Source organism: Panulirus ornatus, chromosome 10 (genome assembly GCF_036320965.1).
Source record: "Panulirus ornatus isolate Po-2019 chromosome 10, ASM3632096v1, whole genome shotgun sequence".
NCBI lineage: Eukaryota > Metazoa > Arthropoda > Malacostraca > Decapoda > Palinuridae > Panulirus > Panulirus ornatus.
In genome coordinates, this window is record NC_092233.1 from 40,370,143 (window position 1) to 40,393,669 (window position 23,527).

The window sequence follows — 23,527 nt, forward strand, 5'->3', positions numbered from 1 at the left end:
GCATTTCCATGTTTACCAGACGCTTCACATGCCCTGATTCATCCACTGACAGCACGTCAACACCCGGTAGACACATCATCAATCACTCTAATTCCTTGCCGCGCCTTTCACCCTACTGTATGTTTCCGCCCCGATCAATCAAAATCTTTTTCACTCCATCTATCCACCATCCAATTTGGTCTCCCACTTCTCCTCGTTCCCTCCACCTCCGACACATATATCCTCTTGGTCAATCTTTCCTCACTAATTCTCTCCATGTGCCCAAACCTTTTCAAAACACCCACTTTTGCTATCTCAACCAAGCTCTTTTTATTTCCACACATATCTCTTACCCTTACATTACTTACTCGATCAAACCACCTCACACCACACATTTTCCTCAAACATCTCATTTCCAGCACATCCACCCTCCTGCGCACAACTCTATCCATAGCCCACGCCTCGCAACCATACAACATTGTTGGAACCACTATTCCTTCAAACATACCCATTTCTGCTTTCCGAGATAATGTTCTCGACTTCCAATCCAAACATTCTTCAAAGCTCCCAGGATTTTCGCCCCCTCCCCCACCCTATGATTCACTTCCGCTTCCATGGTTCCATCCGCTGCCAGATCCACTCCCAGATATCTAAAACACTTCACTTCCTCCAGTTTTTCTCCATTCAAACTTACCTCCCAATTGACTTGACCCTCAACCCTACTGTACCTAATATCCTTGCTCTTATTCACATTTACTCTTAACTTTCTTCTTTCAAACACTTTACCAAACTCAGTCACCAGCTTCTGCAGTTTCTCACATAAATCAGTCACCAGCGCTGTATCATCAGCGAACAACAACTGACTCACTTCCCAAGCTAGCTTTCCTCTCTTACTACACGTACAAATGCCTTATATTATCGATAAAAACTTTTTACTGCTTCTAACAACTTGCTTCCCACACCATATATTCTTAGTACCTTCCACAGAGCATCTCTATCAACTCTATCGTATGCCTTCTCCAGATCCATAAATGCTACATACAAATCCATTTGCTTTTCTAAGTACTTCTCACAGACATTCTTGAAAAGCAAACACCTGCTCCAAACATCCTCTACCACTTCTGAAACCACACTGCTCTTCCCCAATCTGATGCTCTGTACATGCTTTCACCCTCTCAATCAATACCCTCCCGTATAATCTACCAGGAATACTCAACAAACTTATACCTCTGTAATTTGAGCACTCACTCTTATCCCCTTTGCCTTTGTACAATGGCACTATGCAAGCATTCCGCCAATCCTCAGGCACCTCACCATGAATCATACATACATTAAATATCCTTACCAACCAGTCAACAATACATTCACCCCCTTTTTTAATAAATTCCACTGCAATACCGTCCAAACCTGCTGCCTTGCCGGCGATTGTGGAGGTACTCTCATAACAGCAGGCAGCCTGTTGCATGTAAGCTTTAGGAGAATCCAAGCACCAGATGATCCCGAATTTAACACCATATATATATATATATATATATATATATATATATATATATATATATATATATATATATATATATATATATATATATATATATATATATATATATATATATATATATATATATATATATATATATATATTTTCTTTCGTACTATTCGCCATTTCCTACATCAGCGAGGTAGCGTTAAGAACAGAGGAATGGGGTTTTGAGGGAACATCCTCACCTGGCCCCCTTCTCTGTTCCTTCTTTTGGAAAATTGAAAAAAACGAGAGGGGAGGATTTCCAGCCACCCGCTCCCTCCCCTTTTAGTCGCCTTCTACGACACGCAGGGAATACGTGGGAAGTATTCTTTCTCCCCTATCCCCAGGGATTATATATATATATATATATATCTATATATATATATATATATATATATATATTTCTTTTTTTTTTTTTTTGCTGTCTCCCGCGTTTGCGAGGTAGCGCAAGGAAACAGATGAAAGAAATGGCCCAACCCACCCCCATACACATGCCTTGATTCAATCCACTGACAGCACGTCAACCCCGGTATACCACATCGCTCCAATTCACTCTATTCTTTGCCCTCCTTTCACCCTCCTGCATGTTCAGGCCCCGATCACACAAAATCTTTTTCACTCCATCTTTCCACCTCCAATTTGGTCTCCCTCTTCTCCTCGTTCCCTCCACCTCCGACACATATATCCTCTTGGTCAATCTTTCCTCACTCATTCTCTCCATGTGACCAAACCATTTCAAAACATCCTCTTCTGCTCTCTCAACCACTCTCTTTTTATTTCCACACATCTCTCTTCCCCTTACGTTACTTACTCGATCAAACCACCTCACACCACACATTGTCCTCCAACATCTCATTTCCAGCACATCCATCCTCCTGCGCTCAACTCTATCCATAGTCCACGCCTCGCAACCATACAACATTGTTGGAACCACTATTCCTTCAAACATACCCATTTTTGCTTTCCGAGATAATGTTCTCGACTTCCACACATTCTTCAAGGCTCCCAGAATTTTCGCCCCCTCCCCCACCCTATGATCCACTTCCGCTTCCATGGTTCCATCCGCTGCCAGATCCACTCCCAGATATCTAAAACACTTCACTTCCTCCAGTTTTTCTCCATTCAAACTCACCTCCCAATTGACTTGACCCTCAACCCTACTGTACCTAATAACCTTGCTCTTATTCACATTTACTCTTAACTTTCTTCTTTCACACACTTTACCAAACTCAGTCACCAGCTTCTGCAGTTTCTCACATGAATCAGCCACCAGCGCTGTATCATCAGCGAACAACAACTGACTCACTTCCCAAGCTCTCTCATCCCCAACAGACTTCATACTTGCCCCTCTTTCCAAAACTCTTGCATTCACCTCCCTAACAACCCCATCCATAAACAAATTAAACAACCATGGAGACATCACACACCCCTGCCGCAAACCTACATTCACTGAGAACCAATCACTTTCCTCTCTTCCTACACGTACACATGCCTTACATCCTCGATAAAAACTTTTCACTGCTTCTAACAACTTTGCCTCCCACACCATATATTCTTAATACCTTCCACAGAGCATCTCTATCAACTCTATCATATGTATATATATATATATATATATATATAAATATATATATATATATATATATATATATATATATATATATATATATATATATATATATATATATATATATATATATATATATATATATGGTGTTAAATTCGGGATCATCTGGTGCTTGGATTCTCCTAAAGCTTACATGTAAGAGGCTGCCTGCTGTTATGAGAGTACCTCCACAATTGCCATGATATCTTCAATGAGAAGTGTAGTAAGCCAACGCCCCTTGAACAAGGGTATCTACTTCGTGCACCTGCTCATCTTTGCGATCCTTACAGACTTAATGTAAATAATTGTAACATAAGTATAGCATGTGTCATGTCTTGGAAAATAGTATAGGAAAGCTATATATCTGATGTCCATAATGTGTGGCAACGCCAATGATCAGGACGCCTTAGATCCGGCGATATTTGGCACATCTCACCATCAAAGTAGCAGCGTTTACTAAAGGGAAGTAAAATGGTCCGTCATGGCATCTTTTTCTTCATTTTTTCACGTTCATCTTCCGCTGGTGCAAGAGGGTAATGTTTCACGTTCATCTCTTGCTGATGCAAGACGGTTTCTATTTCACGTTCATCTTCCGCTGATGCAAGACGGTTTTTATTTTACGCTCATCTTCCGCTGATGCAAGATGGTTTCTATTTCACGTTCATCTTCCGCTGATGCAAGACGGTTTCCGTTTCACGTTCATCTCCCGCTGATGCAAGACGGTTTCTGTTTCATGTTCATCTTCCGCTGATGCAAGACGGTTTCTATTTCACGTTCATCTTTCTCTGATGCAAGGCGGTTTTTGTTTCACGTTCGTCTCCCGCTGATGCATGATGGGTTCTGTTTCACGTTCGTCTCCCGTTGACGCAAGACGGGTTCTGTTTCAAGTTCATCTCCCGTTGATGCAAGACGGGCTCTGTTATAACGGTTAATGTGTTGATTTTTATCTATTTTCATAAACAGCCTCAGTCAGCTGGGGGAAAAATCTGCTTTCAACGAAGAATCGTTCCTCTTCTTACTGGCTCCAGCGACACTTGCCAATCTTTTGTCACTTATTTGAATCATTGTGGACTTTGTACAGGTCGAGCAAGTCTTGATAACTTTTCTGAACGAGTATATTTCTCTATTACTGTTAGCCATGTTGTTCTGGATCACTTGCAATAAAACAAGTTGAAAAGCTGCAATACTGCAGTTCCCACTTTTAACAAAAATGATGACTTTGTAACATGTTAATCATTTAGTGTTGCCCAGAAGTGACAGAATACCAATCACTTGTTCTTGAGTCCTAAGTTCCCATATAACAAGCTTCAGTTGAAGAAAAACATGTGTTTTAAAAGCTGAGGTCATTATGGCCACCGGAATGTTTAAGGTAACTCGAACAAATCTCTATTTGCTAATCTGATCATATATGGCGTTTGTAAAGTGCTAAAAACCTAATGGTTATTCGGCATCTTTTAGCAAGAATATGAAAACTTAAAATTGCTGAAATGAATTCAGGTACTTTAGCCTCCTATAAAATATTCATCAGTCTATTTAAATGAACATTATCATCTAAAGTTCTCCAGAACTTATATATCTTCAGTTGTAATTACATAATTCATTTTTGACTCCGAGACTTTTATGTTCTGGGCATTACTTTATGCCACGGTAATACTGTAACTGTGGGTGTCGCATCGGTAAGTCGCCTCTCCGTTGTGTGGTGGTGCAAATAAGTAAACAATTAGCTGTTTGTGTATTCATGATCATTTCTTTTTTAGCAGAATAGGACCATCACAAGTAGGACCTGTGCAAGTGGTACCTGGATAAGTGGGACTTGCATGAACGGGATCTGTATAGGTTGGACTTGTTTAAGTGGGACCTGCATAAGTGGAACCTGTATAAGTGAGACATGCATAAGTGGGACCTGTGTAAGTGAGATATGTTCAAGTGAGACCTGCATAAGTAGTCCCACTTGAGAAATTCTTTGAAAGTTATCATGCACTTTCCATTTAATGTAGATTTCTCTTATCATCTTTATGCTTTTGTCTGATGTCAGGCATTCAATTTCCTTTTGCTTGCTATTCAGCGAAGAATGACCAGACGTCTGCTGGAAGTTGTCGTGCCGATTTCCTTAAATCGTCACATTTTGTTATACTTTTAATTGTACGTTATGAAACCGACGAAATTTCAAGTAAACAATACCATCCTGTTACAGATCATTACACCAAATATTCCACTCTTGACTGTTTACATACAGTTGTTGGGCTGAGTTGGTGAGTGGGTCACTGAAACACTCGTGCCCTATTGCGAAAATCCGGAGCTGCCGTACACCGCGGAGGCGTATACTGAAAAAAATACTCCTCTCGTAGACCATAGGAGAGTGGAAACCGGTTTACAACCGTCGAGGTCAAACCGACCGTAAGGTCAACCCATATGGTGACCTCGAGTGAACCCCTCACTGCCTGGTATATAAGGCGGCCTGACACACAGATCCTCACACTCACTACCACAACCGTACAACATGAAGCTCGTGAGTAACAGTTCCGGAAGTGGCAGGAGGCATACGCTGCTCGGTCTAACTGAATATTTCGTAAGATGAAACCTCTGACATACTCGGCGACATTGTTCTGTGCTATATTTGTTCTACTGCCACACGAGGAACTGACGTTTGATTTATTGCAGGCTGTGATCCTGGTCTTGGTTGCTGTGGCTGTGGCAGAGGACTCGGAGGAGAGCGTTCCCCCACACATTGCCATCCTCCGCAGCGAACAGGTTAACCCGGACGAGTTCGGCGCCCACAGCTCCGACTTTGAGGCCGAGAACGGCATCCGGTTCCAGTTCTCTGGCCAAGAGGGTCCAGAGGGCGGTTCCAACATGATCGGCTCATGGAGGTCTGTTAGTGTGCTGTCATGGATTTGAATTAGAAAAAATTAGATTCAGGTCGGATGTGGGTAAATATTGGTTCAGGAATAGGGTAGAATATTTATGGAAGCTAGGTCTATAGTTAACTTTAGACGAAAGATGGATGTGTTTATGGGTTCGGGCGGTTAGCTGTAGGGTTGAGAGACTCAGAACCTGCCTAGCATGAGCCAATAGGCTTCTTGCATTGTCCTCACTTCTTGTTTTTATGTTCTTATTACTATCCACGATATGTACCTCTTATTCGCTTAACAAATTCCATTATATACTCAAATATCTATCTGTATCTGCCAACCTAATCAAAGTTTTTCTCCCCAGCTACCCCCAGGAGGACGGCAGTGTAGCGTCAGTCCAGTTTGTGGCCGACGAGAACGGCTTCCAGCCCCAGTCCGACCTGCTGCCCGTTGCCCCAGCCTTCCCCCACCCTATCCCCCAGTTCGTCCTCGACCAGATCGCCTTCGCTGAGGAAGAAAGGAAGCGCGAGGCTGAGGAAGAGGACGATAAGTAGAGATAGAGTTTGATTATAAGGTGGCCTTGTTATACCCTTTGAGGTTCATTTATGTGATCTGTAATTTAGACTATGTGTCTCACTATCTTAGTGATGGTGCTCTTTAACTGTTTGTTTGTTCATGAATTAAACGTTATCTGTGAATAAAAACTTACTGATATTCAAGCTCTTTCTTAGAACCTATTGACAAGAGTGTTATGATGGAGTTGCGCACTAGAGGTTGTAAGAAGAAATCAACAAGGCTGAAGGCAGTAAGATTAGGGACAGGAAGACTAGGGGCAGCACCGCTAGGGAGAATAAGATTAGGAGTAGCAAAACTAAGGACAACAATATTGGGTTCAGTACAATGAAAGGCAGTAAGACTAGTGACAGTAAGACTAAGAGCAGCAAGACTAAGGACGACAAGAGTAATGACAGTAAGACTAGGAACAAGATTAGGGACAGTACAATTAAAGGCAGCAAGACTAGGGATAGTAAGACTAGAGCCAGTAAGACATGGGATAGTATGGTTAAGGACAATAAGTTATGGAACACAGAGGTTAAGGACACTAAGACTGGGTACAGTATGACATAGGACAGTTAGGTTAAGGACAACCAAACTCTGACTATTAAGACATGGGACACTAAGGCATGGGACAGTAAGGCTATAGACGATAGATTAGGGATAATAAGACAATGGACGGCAAGGATAAGGACACTAAGACCAGGGCCAGTTAGGCTGTAGGCATTAAGCATTCACATCAGTATTACAGCACAAGAGAAGCCAGCTTAAGTCCCATGACATTAAATGAATATAATGAGAATGATGCCCACGTTGGCTGCTCATTCCATAGTAAAAATGATTAGTCGGGGATCAAATGTGTCCCACCTGTTTCCCAGATATAGTGTTCACGACATAGCGTTACCACTGTTACAAGTCTGTATTCTTTGTGACGTGTCTAGCCGAGAGTCAGGAAACAGAAAATAATACATGACAAGGATCTTTGTTATGATGTAAGGAGACTGAAACAAAAGGGTATGTCATCAACATACCCACCTGGAGCGGACTTACCTATTTTTCTATCACGAATCATTTGTCATGGTCATCTTGTGCTAACTGTTGATGACTGCTTCATCTCATCATCTTGTGCTAACTGTTAATAACTACTTCATCTCGTCAACTTGTGCTAACTATTGATGACTGATTCACCTCATTATCTTGAGTTAACTGTTGATGACAGCTTCATTTTATAATCTTGTGCTAACTGTTGATGACTGCTTCATCTCATCATCTGCCAACTGTTGATGACTCCTTCATCTCAATATCTTATGCTAACTGTTGATGACTGCTTCATCTCAATATCTTGTGCTAACTGTTGATGACTACTTAATCTCAATATCTTGTGCAAACTGTTGATGACTGCTTTATCTCATCATCTTGTGCTAAGTGTTGATGACTGCTCCATCTCAGCAACTTGTGATAACTGTTGATAACAGCTTCATCTCAATATCATATGTTAACTGTTGATGACTGCTTCATCTCAATATCTTGTGCAAATTGTTGATGACTGATTCATCTCAAAATCATGCGTTAACTATTGATTACTGCTTCATTCCATCTCAATATCTAGAGTTAATTGTTGATGAATGCTTCATCTCAATATCTTATGCTAACTGTTGATGACTAATTCATCTCAATATCTTGTGCTAACTGTTGATGAATGCTTCACCTCAGCATCCTATGCTAACTGTTGATGAATGCTTTATCTCATCATCTTGTGCTAACTGCTGATGACGGATTCATCTCAATATCTTTTATTAACTTTTGATGACTGCTTCATCTCAATATCTTCTGCTAACTGTTGATGACTACTTCATCTCAATATCTTGTGCTAACTCTTGATGACTGCTTCATCTTAAGATCTTGAGCTAACTGTTGGTGACTTCTTAAAGTCATCATCTTGTGCTAACTGTTGAAGACTGTTTCATCTAAATATCTTGTGCTACATGTTGATGACTGCTTCACCTTATCATCTTGTGCTAACTGTTCATGACTCTTTCTTCTCATCATCTTGTGCTAACTGTTGATGACTCCATCAACTAATCATGTTGTACTAGCAGTTGATGACTGCTTCATCACATCATCTTGTGCTAACTGTTGATGACTGCATCATCTTAATATCTTCTGCTAACTGTTGGTGACTGTTTCATCTCAATATCTTGTGCTAACTGATGATGACTGCTTCATCTAATCATCTGCTAACTGTTGATGACTGCTTCATCTCGTAATCTTGCGCTCCCTGTTGATGACTGCTTCATACCAATATCTTATGCTAACTGTTGATGAGTGCTTCATCTCATTATCTTGTGCTAACTGTTGAAGACTCCTTCATCTCAATATCTTGTGCTAACTGTTGAAGACTCCTTCATCTCAATATCTTGTGCTAACTGTTGATGACTGCTTCATCTCATCATCCTATGCTACCGGTTGATGACTGCTTCATCTCTATATCTTGTGTTAACTGTTCATGACTACTTCATCTCATCAACTTCTGCTAATTGTTGATGAGTGCTTCATCTCATTATCTTGTGTTAACTGTTCATGACTACTTCATCTTAATATCCTGTGCTAACTGTTGAAGACTCCTTCATCTCATTATCTTGTGCTAACTGTTGAAGACTCCTTCATCTCAATATCTTGTGCTAACTGTTGATGACTGCTTCATCTCATCATCTTCTGCCAACTGCTGATGGCTCCTTTATCTCATTATCTTGTGCCAACTGTTGATGACAGCTTCATCTCAATATCTTGTGCTAACTGTTGATGATTTCTTCATCTCAATATCTTGTGCCAACTGTTGATGACTGCTTCATCTCAATATCTTGTGTTAACTGTTGATGACTGCTTCATCTCCTCATCTTGTCCTAAGTGTTGATGACTGATTCATCTCAGCAAATTGTGATAACTGTTGATGACTGCTTCATCTCAATATCTTGTGCAAATTGTTGATGACTGATTAATCTCAAGATCATGTGTTAACTATTGATTACTACTTCATTCCATCTCAATATCTAGTGTTAACTGTTGATGACTGCTTCATCTCAATATCTTAGCTAACTGTTGATGACTGCTTCATATCAGTATCCTGTGCTACATCTTGATAACTGCTTCACCTCATCATCTTGTGCTAACTGTTGATAACTGCTTCTTCTCATCAGCTTGTGCCAATTGTTGATGACTGCTTCAACTCATCATGTTGTATTAACTGTTGATGACTGTTACATCACATCATCTTGTGTTAACTGTTGATGACAGCATCATCTTAATATCTTGTGCGAACTGTTGATGACTGTTTCATCTCAACATCTCGTGTTAACTATGATGACTGCTTCATCCTATCATCTCCTAACAATTGATAACTGCTTCATCTCATTTTCTTGTGCTAACTGTTGATGACTGCTTCATCTCATCATCTTCTGCCAAGTGTTGATGACTCCTTCATCTCAATATCTTGTGCTAACTGTTGATGACTGCTTCATCTTAATGTCTTGTGCTAACTGTTGATGATTGCTTCATCTCATCATTTTATGCTAAGTGTTGATTACTGCTTCATCTCAGGAACTTGTGCTAACTCTTCATGACGGCTTCATCTCAATATCTTCTCTGACAGCTTTATCTGAATATCTTGTGCTAACTGTTGATCACTTCTTCATCTCAATACCTTGTGCTAACTGTTGATGACTGCTCCATCGCAATACCTTGTGCTAACAGTTGATAACTTCTTCATCTCCATATCTTTTGCTAACTGTTGGTGATTACTTCATTTCAATATCTTGCGCTAATTGTTGATGACTGCTTCATCTAAATATCTTGTGCTAACTGATGACGACTGATTCATCTCGTCATCTTGTGCTAACTGTTGATGACTACTTCATCTCATCATCTTGTGCTAACTGTTGATGACTGCATCAACTCATCATGTTGTACTAATTGTTGATGATTTCTTCATCACATCATCTTGTGCTAACTGTTGATGACTGCATCATCTTAATATCTTGTGCTAACTGTTGGTGAATGTTTCATCTCAATATCTTGTGCTAACTGTTGATGACTGCTTCATCTAATCATCTGCTAACTGTTGATGACTGCTTCATCTCATTATCTTGTGCTAACTGTTGATGATTGCTTCATACCAATAACTTTTGCTAACTGTTGATGAGTGCTTCATCTCATTATCTTGTCCTAATTGTTGATGACTGCTTCATCTCATCATCCTATGCAAACTGTTGATGACTGCTTCATCTCTATGCCTTGTGTTATCTGTTGACGAGTGCTTCATCTCAATATCTTCTGAAAACTGTTGATGACTTCTTCATCCCAATATCTTGTGCTAACTGGTCATGACTCCTTCATCTCATCGTCTTGTGCTAACTGTTGATGAATGTGTCATCTCATTATCTTGTGTTAACTGTTGATGACTACTTCATCTTATCATCTTGTAATAACTGTTGATGACTACTTCATCTCATTATCTTGTGCTAACTGTTGAACCCTGCTTCATCTAAATATCTTGTGCTAACTGTTGATGACTGCTTTATCTCATCACCTTCTGCCAACTGTTGATGACTCCTTCATCTCATTATCTTGTGCTAACTGTTGATGACTGCTTCATCTCAATATCTTTTGCTAACTGTTGATGACTGCTTCATCTCAGTATCTTCTGCTAACTGTTGATGACTGCTTCATGTCAATACCTTGTGTTAACTGTTACGACTTCATCTCATCATCTTGTGCTAAGTGTTGATGACTGCTTCATCTCAGCAACTTGTGATAACTGTTGATGACTGCTTCATCTCAATATCTTGTGCAAATTGTTGATGACTGATTCATTTCAAGATCATGTGTTAACTATTGATTACTGCTTCATTCCATCTCAGTATCTAGTGTTAACTGTTGACGACCGCTTCATCTCAATATCTTATGCTAACTGTTGATGACTGCTTCATCTCAATATCTTGTGCTACATGTTGATAACTCCTTCACCTTATCATCTTGTGCTTACTGTTGATAACTGCTTCTCTTCATCATTTTGTGCTAATTGTTGATGACTGCTTCAACTCATCATGTTGTACTAATTGTTGATGACTGTTTCATCACATCATCTTGTGCTAACTGTTGATGACTGAATCATCTTAATATCTTGTGGGAACTGTTGATGACTGTTTCATTTTGACATCTCGTGCTAACTATTGATGACTGCTTCATCTAACCATCTGCTAACTATTAATGACTGCTTCATCTCATTATCTTCTGCTAATTGTTGATGACTTCTTTATACATTATCTTTTCCTAACTGTTGATGACTACTTCATCTAATCATCTTGTGCTAACTGTTGATGAATGCTTCACCTCAGCATCCTCTGCTAACTGTTGATGACTGCTTCATGTTAATATCTTGAGCTAACTGATGGTGACTGCTTAAAGTCATCATCTTGTGCTAACTGTTGATGACTGCTTCGTCTAAATATCTTGTGCTAAATGTTGATGACTGCTTCACCTTATCATCTTGTGCTAATTGTTCATGACTCCTTCTTCTCATCATCTTGCGCTAACTGTTGATGACTGCGTCAACTCATCATGTTGTACTAACTGTTAATGACTGCATCATCACACCATCTTGTGCTCTCTGTTGATGACTGCATCATGTTAATATCTTGTGCTAAGTGTTGGTGACTGTTTTATCTCAATATCTTGTGCTAACTGTTGATGACTGCTGCATCTAATCATCTGGTAACTGTTGATGACTGCTTCATCTCATCATCTTGTGCTAACTGTTGATGACTGCTTCATACCAATATCTTTTGCTAGTTGTTGATGAGTGCTTCATCTCATTATCTTGTGATAACTGTTGATGACAGCTTCATCTCATCATCCTATGCTAACTGTTGATAACTGCTTCATCTCTATATCTTGTGTTAACTGTTGACGAGTGCTTCATCTCAATATTTTGTGAAAACTGTTGATAACTGCTTCATCTCAATATATTGTGCTAACTGTTCGTGACTGCTTCATCTCATCATCTTGTGCTAACTGTTGATGACTGATTCATGTCATTATCTTGTGTTAACTATTAATTACTACCTCATCTTATCATCTTGTGCTAACTGTTGATGACTATTTCATCTCATTATCTTGTGCTAACTGCTGAAGACTGCTTCAGCTCAATATCTTGTGCTAACTGTTGATGACTGCTTCATCTCATCATCTTCTGCCAACTGTTGATGACTCCTTCATCTCAATATCTTGTGCTAACTGTTGATGACTGCTTCATCTCAATATCTTGTGCTAACTGTTGATGACTGCTTCATCTTAATGTCTTGTGCTAAGTGTTGATGACTGCTTCATCTCAGGAACTTGTGCTAACTCTTCATAACGGCTTCATCTCAATATCTTATCTGACAGCTTTATCTGAATATCTTGTGCTAACTGTTAATCACTACTTCATCTCAATAACTTGTGCTAACTGTTGATGACTGCTCCATCGCAATATCTTGTGCTAACAGTTAATAACTTCTTCATCTCAATATCTTTTGCTAAGTGTTGATGATTGCTTCATTTCAATATCTTGCGCTAATTGTTGATGACTGCTTCATCTAAATATCTTGTGCTAACTGATGACGACTGATTCATCTCATCATCTTGTGCTAACTGTTGACGACTGCTTCTTCTCATCATCTTGTGCTAAATTGTGATGACTGCTTCATATCATCATCTTGCGCAAATTGTTGATGACTGCTTCATCTCAATATTTTGTAATAATTCTTGATGACTACTTCATCTCAATATCTTGTGCTAACTGTTGATGACTGATTCATCTTAATATCTTATGTCGACTGTTATTGACAGTTTCGTCTCATCATCTCGTGCTATTCTTGATGAGTGCTTTATCTCAAATTCTTGTGCTAACGGTTGATGACTTCATCCTCTCAATATCTGGTGCTAACTGTTGATGACTGCTTTTTCTCATCATCCTGTGCTAAGTGTTGATGAGTGCTTTCTTTCATCATCTTGTGCTAACTGTTGATGACTCCTTCATCTCAAATCTTGTGCTAACTGTTGATGACTCCCTCATCTCATAATCTTGTGCTAACTGTCGATGACTGCTTCATCTCAAGATCTTTTGCTAACATTTTATGACGGCTTCTTCTCATGATTTTGTGCTAACTGTCGATAATTGCTTCATCTCATCATCTTGTGCTAACTGTTGATCACTGCTTCATCTCTATATCTTGTGCTAACTGCTGATGACTGCTTCATCTCATCATCTTGTGCTAACTGTTGATGATTGCTTCATCTCAATATCTTGTGCTACCTCTTCACAACTGCTTCATCTCATCATCTTGTGCAAAATGTTGATGACTGCTTCACCTCATCATCTTGTGCTACCTGTTGATGACTACTTCATCTAAATATCTTGTGCTAACTGTTGATGACTGCTTCATCTCATCATCTTCTCCTAACTGTTAGAGACTGCTTCATCTCAATATCTTGAGTTAACTGTTGTTGACTTCTTCATACCATCATCTTGTGCTAAAAGTTGATGACTGTTTCATCTCAATATCTTGTGCTACATGTTGATGACTGCTTCACTTTATCATCTTGTGCTAACTGTGGATGACTGCTTCTTCTCATCATCTTGTGCTAACTGTTGATGACTGCTTCAAATCATCATGTACTAACTGTTTATGACTGCTTCATCACATCATTCTGTGCTAACAGGTGAAGAATGCATCATCATAATATCTTTCGATGACTGTTGATGACTGTTTCATCTCAATATCTCGTGCTAATTGTTGATGACTGCCTCATCTAATCATCTTCTGCTAATTGTTGATGATTGATTCATCTCATTATCTTCTGCTAACTGCTGGTGACTGCTTCATACCAATATCCTGCTAACTCTTGATGACTGCTTCATCGCATTATCTTGTGCTAACGGTTATTGAATGCTTTACCTTATCATTCTATGCTAACTGTTGATGACTGCCTCATCTCAATATCTTGTGTTAACTGTTGATGATTGCTTCATCTCAATATCTTGTTCAAGCTGTTGATGACTGCTTCATCTCAATATCTTGTGCTAACTGTTGATGATTGCTTCATCTCATAATCTTGTACTAACTGTTCATGACGGATTCATTTCGAAATCTTATATTAACTGCTGATGACTGTTTCATCTCAATATCTTGTGCTAACTGTTGATGACCGCTTCATCTCAATATCTTGTGCTAACTGTTGATTACTGATCCATCTCATCTTCTCGTGCTAACGTTGATGACGGCTTCATCTCAATATCTTGTATAACTGTTGATGCCTGCATCATCTCAATATCTTGCGCTAACTGTTGATGACATCTTCATAAAAGTATCTTGTGCTAACTGTTGATGACCCCTTCATCTCAATATCTTGTGCTAACTGCTTATAACTGATTCATCTCATCATCTCTTACTAACTGTTGATGAGGGCTTCATCTCAATATCTTGTATTAACTGTTGATGACTGCTGCATCTCATCATCTTGTGCTAACTGTTGATGACTGATTCATCTCATCATCTTGTGCTAACTGTTGATGACGGCTTCATCTCAATATCTTGTATTAACTATTGATCACTGTTTCCTCTCAATATATTATGCTACCTGTTGATGACTACTTCATAAAAACTTCTTGTGCTAACTGTTGATGACTGCTTCATCTCATCAACTTGTGCTGACTGTTGATGAATGATTCATATCAACATTTTGTGCTAACTCATGATGACTTCTTCATCTCAAAAACTTGTGCTAACTTTTGATGATTGCTTCATCTCAATATCTTGTGCTATCTGTTGATGACTGTTTCATCTCAGTATCTTGTGCTAATTGTTGATGACTGCTTCTTCTCATCATCTTGTGCTAACTGTTGATGATTACTTCATTTCATCACATTGTGCTAACTGTTGATGACGGCTTCATCTCAATATCTTGCATTAACTATTGATGACTGTTTCATCTCAAAATCTTGTGCTAACTGTTGATGACTGCTTCACTTCATCAGCTTGTGCTAACTGCTGATTGCAGATTCATATCAACATCTTTTGCTAACTCTTGATGACTGCTTCATCTCAATACCTTGTGCTACCTGTTGGTGACTGTTTCATCTCGATATTTTGTGCTAATTGTTGATGACAGCTTTATCCTAATATCTTGAGCTAATTATAGGTGACTACTTTATGTCATCATCTTGTGCTTACTGTTGATGACTGCTTCATGTCAATATCTTGTGCTAACTGTTCATGACTGTTCCCTCTCATTATCTTATGCTAACTCTTGATGACTGATTCATATCATTATCTTTTGCTAATTGTTGATGACTATTTCATCTTATCATCTTGTGCTAACTGTTGATGACTACCTCATCTCATTATCTTGTGCTAACTGCTGAAGACTGCTTCATTTCAATATCTTGTGCTAACTGTTGATTAATGCTTCATAAAAATATCTTGTGCTAACTGTTGACGACTGCTTCATCTCATCAACTTGTGCTAACTGTTAATGACTGCTTCATATCATTATATTGTGCTAACTGCTGATGACTGCTTCATATCAATGTCTTGTACTAACTGTTTTCACTGCTTCATATCACTCTCTTGTGCTAACTTTTGATGACTGTTCATCTCAGTATCTTAAGCTAAGTGTTTGTGACTTCTTTATGTCATCATCTTGTGCTAACTGTTGATGACTGCTCCATCTTAATATCTTGTGCTAACTTTTGATGACACCTTCATCTCAATATCTTGTGTTAACTATTGACCACTGCTTTATCTCAATGTCTTGTGCTAACTGTTGATGACTGCTTCTTCTCATCATCTTGTGCTAAGTGTTGATGACTGCTTCATCTCAGGAACTTGTAATAACTGTTGATGACGGATTCATCTCAATATCTTATGTTAACTGTTGATGACTGCTTCATCTCAATATCTTGTGCAATTTTTTTATGACTGATTCATATCAAGATCATGTGTTAACTATTGATTACTGCTTCCATTCCATCTCAATATCTAGTGTTAACTGTTGATGAATGCTTCATCTCAATATCTTATGCTAACTGTTGATGACTGCTTCATCTCAATATCTTGTGCTACATGTTGATAACTGCTTCACCTTATCATCTTGTGCTAAGTGTTGATAACTGCTTTTTCTCATCATCTTCTCCTAATTGTTGATGACTGCTTCAACTCATCATGTTGTACTAATTGTTGATGACTGTTTCACCACATCATCTTGTGCTAACTGTTGATGACTGCATCATCTTAATATCTTGTGCGAACTGTTGATGACTGTTTCACCTCAATATCTCATGCTAACTATTGATGACTGCTTTCATATAATCATCCGCTAACCATTGATGATTGCTTCATCTCATTATCTTTTGCTAACTGTTAATGACTGCTTTATACCAATATCTTTTCCTAACTGCTGATGATTGCTTCATCTCTTGTGCTAACTGTTGATGAATGCTTCACCTCAGCATTCTGTGCTAACTGTTGATGACTGCTTCATCTCAATATCTTATCTTAACTGTTGACGAGTGCTTCATCTCAGTATCTTGTGCAAACTGTTGATGACTCCTTCATCTCAATATCTTCTGATAACTGTTGATGACTGTTTCATCTCATCATCTTATGCTAACTATAGATGACGGATTCATCTCAATATCTCGTATTAACCTTTGATGACTGCTTCATATCAATATCTTATGCTAACTGTTGATGACTGCTTCATCTCATCATCTTGCGCTAACTGTTGATGACTGCTTCATCTCAATATATTGTGCTAACTGTTGACTCCTTCATCTCAATATCTTGAGCTAACTGTTGATGACTGCTTAAATTCAATATATTGTGCTAACTGTTGATGACTACTTCATCTCAATATCTTGTGTTAACTGTTGATGACTGCTTCATCTCAATATATTGTGCTAACTGTTGATGACTGCTTCATCTCAATATCTTGTGTTAACTGTTGATGACTGCTTCATCTCAATATCTTGTGTTAACTGTTGATGACTATTTCATCTTAATATCTTGAGCTAACTGTTGGTGACTGCTTAAAGTCATTATCTTGTGCTAACTCTTGATGATTGTTTCATCTAAATATCTTGTGCTACATGTTGATGACTGGTTCACCTTATCATCTTGTGCTAACTGTTCATGACTCCTTCTTCTCATCATCTTGTGCTAACTGTTGATGACTGCATCAACTCATCATGTTGTACTAACTGTTAATGACTACTTCATCACAATATCTTGTGCTAACTGTTGATGACTGCATCATCTTAATATCTTGTGCTAACTGTTGGTGACTCTTTTATCTCAATATCTTGTGCTAACTGTTGATGACTCCTTCATCTAATCATCTGGTAACGGTTGATGGCTGCTTCATCTAAGAATCTTGTGCTAACTGTTGATGATTGCTTCATACCAATATCTTTTCCTAGCTGTTGATGAGTGCTTCATCTCATTATCTGGTGCTAACTGTTGATGACTGCTTCATCTCACCATCCTATGCTAACTGATCATGACTGCTTCATCTCTATGTCTTGCGTTAACTGTTGACGAGTGCTTCATCTCAATATCTTGTGCAAACTGTTGAAGACTGCTTCATCTCAATATCTTGTGACAACTGTTCATGACTGCTTCATCTCATCATCTTGTGCTAACTGTTGATGACTGATTCATCTCTTTATCTTGTGTTAACTCTTGATGACTACTTCATCTTATCATCTTGTGCTAACTGGTGATGACTACTTCATCTCATTATCTTGTGCTAACTGCTGAAGACTGCTTCAGCTCAATATCTTTTGCTAACTGTTGATGGCTACTTCATCTCATCATCTTCTGCCAACTGTTGATGACTACTTCATCTCAATATCTTGTGCTAACTGTTGATAACTGCTTCATCTCAATATCTTGTGCTAACTGTCGGTGACTGCTTCATCTTAATATCTTGTGCTAACTGTTGATGGCTGTTTCATATCATCTTTTTGTCCTAGGTGTTGATGACTGCTTCATCTCAGCAACGTTTGCTAACTCTTCATGACGGCTTCATCTCAATATCTTTTCTGACAGCTTTATCTGAATATGTTGTGCTAACTGTTGATCACCATTTCATCTCAATATCTTGTGCTAACTGATGATAAGTTCTCCATCGCAATATCTTGTGCTAACAGTGGATAACTTCTTCATCTCAATATCTTTTCCTAAGTGTTGATGACTGCTTCATCTCAATATCTTGTGCTAACTGTTGATGACACCTTTATCTTAATATCTTGTATTAACTATCGATCACTCCTTCATCTCAATGTCTTGTGCTAACTGTTGATGACTGCTTCATATAAATATCTTGTGCTAACTATGGATCACTGCTTCATCTCATCAACTTATGCTAATTGTTGATTACTGCTTCATCTCAATATTTTGTGCTAATTGTTGATGACTACTTCATCTCAATATCTTGTGCTAACTGTTGATGACTGATTCATCTTAATATCTTGTGCCAACTGTTATTGACAGTTTCGTCTCATCATCTCGTGCTAACTCTTGATGAGTGCTTCATCTCATCATCTTGTGCTAACGGTTGATGATTGCTTCATCTCAATATCTTGCGCTAACTGTTGATGACTGCTTCTCATCATCCTGTGTTAATTGTTGATGAGTGCTTAATCTTATCATCTTGTGCTAACTGTTGATGACTCCTTCATCTCAAATCTTGTGCTAACTATTGATGACTCCTTCATCTCATAATCTTGTGCTAACTGTCGATGACTGCTTCATCTCAAGATCTTTTGCTAACATTTTATGACGGCTTCTTTTCATAATTTTGTGCTAACTGTTGATAATTGCTTCATCTCATCATCTTGCGCTAACTGTTGATTACTGCTTCATCTCTATATCTTGCGCTAACTGCTGATGACTGCTTCATCTCATCATCTTGTGCTAACTGTTGATGATTGCTTCATCTCAATATCCTGTGCTACCTCTTCACAACTGCTTCATCTCATCATCTTGTGCAAACTTTTGATGACTGCTTCACCTCATCATCATGTGCTAACGGTTGATGACTGCTTCATCTAAATATCTTGTGCTAACTGTTGATGAGTGCTTCATCACATCATCTTGTGCTAACTGTTGATGACTACTTCATCTCAATATCTTTTGCTAACTGTTGATGACTGCTTCATCTGAATATCTTGTGCTAACTGTTAATAAGTGCTTCATCTCAATATCTTGAGTTAACTGTTTTTGACTTCTTCATACCATCATCTTGTGCTAAAATTTGATGACTGCTTCATCTCAATATCTTGTGTTACATATGCCGTCACCTGACAACACTTCTGTAACCTGACATCACACCAAGTTTGCAAGACTACAACTACTGTCACCTCACAACACACCAACATCTAAAGACTACATTTACTGTCACCTCGCAACACAACATTATATAACGACTGCATTGAATATTGCCTCATGACACACCTACATCTTAAGATTGCACCTACAGGCACCTAACATCACACTAACATTAGACAGCACCTAATGTTACCTGACTTCATACCAACATTAAAACATTGCACTGAGTGTCCACTCATCACACATCAGCTTCGCAAGAATGCACCTACTGTCATCTGATATCACACCAACATAAAACAGCACACCTACCTTCACCTACAATCACACTAGCATCTCAAGAGAACACCTACTGTCACCTTGCATCACAGCATCATCACAAGACAGCAACCTACAGTCACCTGCAACATATGAACATCACAAAACTACACCTACTATCATCTGACATCACAGCAACATCACAAGACAGCAACCTACAGTCACCTGCAACATATGAACATCACAGAACTACACCTACTATCATCTGACATCACAGCAACATCACAAGACACATAACGACACATAAACATTGCAAGACTGCATTTCCTGTCACCTGACATCATACCAACATGACCGCACGTAATGTAGCCTCTCGACACACCAGCATCACAAGACTGCACCTTCTTTCACTTGATATCGCGCCATCAGAAGATTGTGCCAATTGTCACCTGTCATCACATCAACGTCACAGGATAGTACCTACTTTTACCCGAAATTACAAAGACATCACAAGACTGCAACTACTATCTCCTGACACTACGTCAACATCGGAAGACAGCACCTACTACTTCCTGCCACTGCGTCAACATCGCAAGACAGCACATGCTATCTCCTGACATTGCGTCAACATCGCAGAAAGCACGTACTGTCACCTGATGTCACATCAACTTCACAAAACTGCACCTAATGTCGCTTCACGACACACCATCACAAGACCACCTACTGTCACCACACAACACACCAACATCACATGACAGAACGCATTCATCTCATGACACATCAGTATCAAAAGACTGCACCTACTGTCACCTCTCAACACGCCATCATCACAAGACTGAACCTACTGTCACCTCACAACACGCCAACATTACAAGACTGCACCTACTGTCACCTCTCAACACGCCAACATTACAAGACTGCACCTACTGTCACCTCTCAACACGCCAACATTACAAGACTGCACCTACTGTCACCTCTCAACACGCCAACATTACAAGACTGCACCTACTGTCACCTCTCAACACGCCAACATTACAAGACTGCACCTACTGTCACCTCTCAACACGCCATCATCACAAGACTGCACCTACTGTCACCTTTCAACACGCCATCATCACAAGACTGCACCTACTGTCACCTCACAACACGCCATCATCACAAGACTGCACCTACTGTCATCTCTCAACACGCCATCATCACAAGACTGCACCTACTGTCATCTCGCGGCACACCATCAAAACACGACAGCAATTACTCTCACCACACGGCAAAAGACCATCACAAGACTGTCTCTTGCCGATGTGCTATGCACCACAAGTATCACTTTGGCTATCACCTCACAACATAAGCCTCGAGTCTTGTCACCAATTCAGGATATGCAATTACATGCAACGTCCTGTAGTATGAACTTAAGTTAGAGAATAATCTTCACGTACGTCAGATATAATGTTAAATTTGTTTACGTAATTTTCCTTGTTTAATGGAAAAGAAGCTTATACTGAATGTATTGTTAGATTTCTTTTATTGCAGATGTAATACATTTGAGGATGACTAGGTTTTCTAATAGCATAATAATACAAAAGAAATAATATTCTAGTGACTTTGGAGAGGGTAGATAACGTAAACATCTTCCCTAGTGTGCGTCATGTAACATCAGTTCCTTTTGTGTTATGATTCTGGAAGAGTTGGTTGTTGCCCATAGTCTAAAGTGCGTCAAGACTTTCTTGTAACGCGATAACATGAAACAATTTGACTATGATTAGTAATATGTTTAGGGATAGCATTTAACAGTAGGAATTAACAAACAAATATCGCTAAGGACAACACAACGACATATACACACAAAATAACAGACCACATATGAGGCTCAGGAGTCGCGACAAGGCAGCCTTAAAATCAAGACATAATTTTCTTAATCATCGTCCTCCTCCTCAGCTTTACGTTTCCTCTCCTCCTCAGCGAAGGCGATCTGGTCGAGGACGAACTGGGGGATGGGGTGAGGGAAGGCTGGGGCCACGGGCAGCAGGTCGGACTGGGGCTGGAAGCCGTTATCATCGGCCACAAACTGGACTGACGCTACACTGCCGTCCTCCTGGGGATAGCTGGGGAGAAAATTAAACATTGATGAGATTGGCAGATACATGTATCATGTAATATGTTCACATAGCGTGAGTTCTAGTATAGCAAGGAAGACAAAGATGACAGGTGAACTGACCTCCAGGAGCCGGCCATGTTGGAACCGCCCTCAGGGCCCTCATGACCGGAGAACTGGAACTGGATGCCGTTTTCGGCCTCAAAGTCGGAGCTGTGGGCACCGAACTCGTCCGGGTTAACCTGTTCGCTGCGGAGGATGGCAATGTGTGGGGGAACGCTCTCCTCCGAGTCCTCTGCCACAGCCACAGCAACCAAGACCAGGATCACAGCCTGCAATAAATCAAACGTCAGTTCCTCGTGTGGCAGTAGAACAAATATAGCACAGAACAATGTCGCCGAGTATGTCAGAGGTTTCATCTTACGAAATATTCAGTTAGACCGAGCAGCGTATGCCTCCTGCCACTTCCGGAACTGTTACTCACGAGCTTCATGTTGTACGGTTGTGGTAGTGAGTGTGAGGATCTGTGTGTCAGGCCGCCTTATATACCAGGCAGTGAGGGGTCCACTCGAGGTCACCATATGGGTTGACCTTACGGTCGGTTTGAACTCGACGGTTGTAAACAGGTTCCCACTCTCCTATGGTCTACAGGAGGAGTTTTTCTCAGCATACGCCTCTCTGGGGTACGTATGGCAGCTCCACTCTCTGACACTGTGATACGAACGCCTGACTGGCCGCTCATCAATGCCAAACTTGAGAATATACTCTAGAGAGAAGAGCAGCCTAGTATCATCCTCACGGTTACAACAAGATATTTGTCCAATAGAGTTGGATTTATGGGTCAGTGACAAATGACTCCATTATCCTGAAAAATGAAGGAAGTTATGAAATAGAAAGCTTTTATGGAAAGATATGGCAATATTCAGTTGACAAAGATATGGATGTCAATCGTCTAAAGAAATCTGAAGCATATATCGGATGGTTGAAACAAACTCTAAAGGGAAAATCTTATCAAAGTACCATATTAAAGTGTGTTTAGCAAGTATGGAAGCACAGGATTAAATCCCTATTTACCTTTAGTGGAACAAATTTCCACAATGTAAGAGAGAAATTCAAATATGGTACCCTTGATTACGGAGGACTCATGGATGTAGACACACACACATACAAACACACACACACACACACACACACACACACACACACACGCATATATATATACATATATATATATATATA

At 39.6% G+C, this 23,527-nt stretch overlaps 2 protein-coding genes across 2 annotated transcripts; one reads left to right on the top strand and one right to left on the bottom strand.

Annotated features, from left to right (window-relative positions):
- The first annotated feature begins 5,583 nt into the window (after window positions 1-5,583).
- On the top strand, window positions 5,584-6,662 carry LOC139750675 (cuticle protein AMP4-like). The gene is made up of 3 exons (XM_071665350.1): window positions 5,584-5,616; window positions 5,769-5,977; window positions 6,324-6,662. The coding sequence occupies exons 1-3, from the start codon at window positions 5,608-5,610 to the stop codon at window positions 6,511-6,513; spliced, it is 408 nt and encodes a 135-aa protein (XP_071521451.1). The 5' UTR covers window positions 5,584-5,607; the 3' UTR covers window positions 6,514-6,662.
- Window positions 6,663-21,701: 15,039 nt separating this feature from the next.
- On the bottom strand, window positions 21,702-22,885 carry LOC139750676 (cuticle protein AMP4-like). Its single transcript, XM_071665351.1, has 3 exons — window positions 22,773-22,885; window positions 22,412-22,620; window positions 21,702-22,298 (listed from the first exon to the last, which is right to left on the bottom strand). Exons 1-3 carry the CDS (start codon window positions 22,779-22,781, stop codon window positions 22,109-22,111), a joined length of 408 nt encoding a protein of 135 aa, XP_071521452.1. The 5' UTR covers window positions 22,782-22,885; the 3' UTR covers window positions 21,702-22,108.
- Window positions 22,886-23,527: the final 642 nt, after the last annotated feature.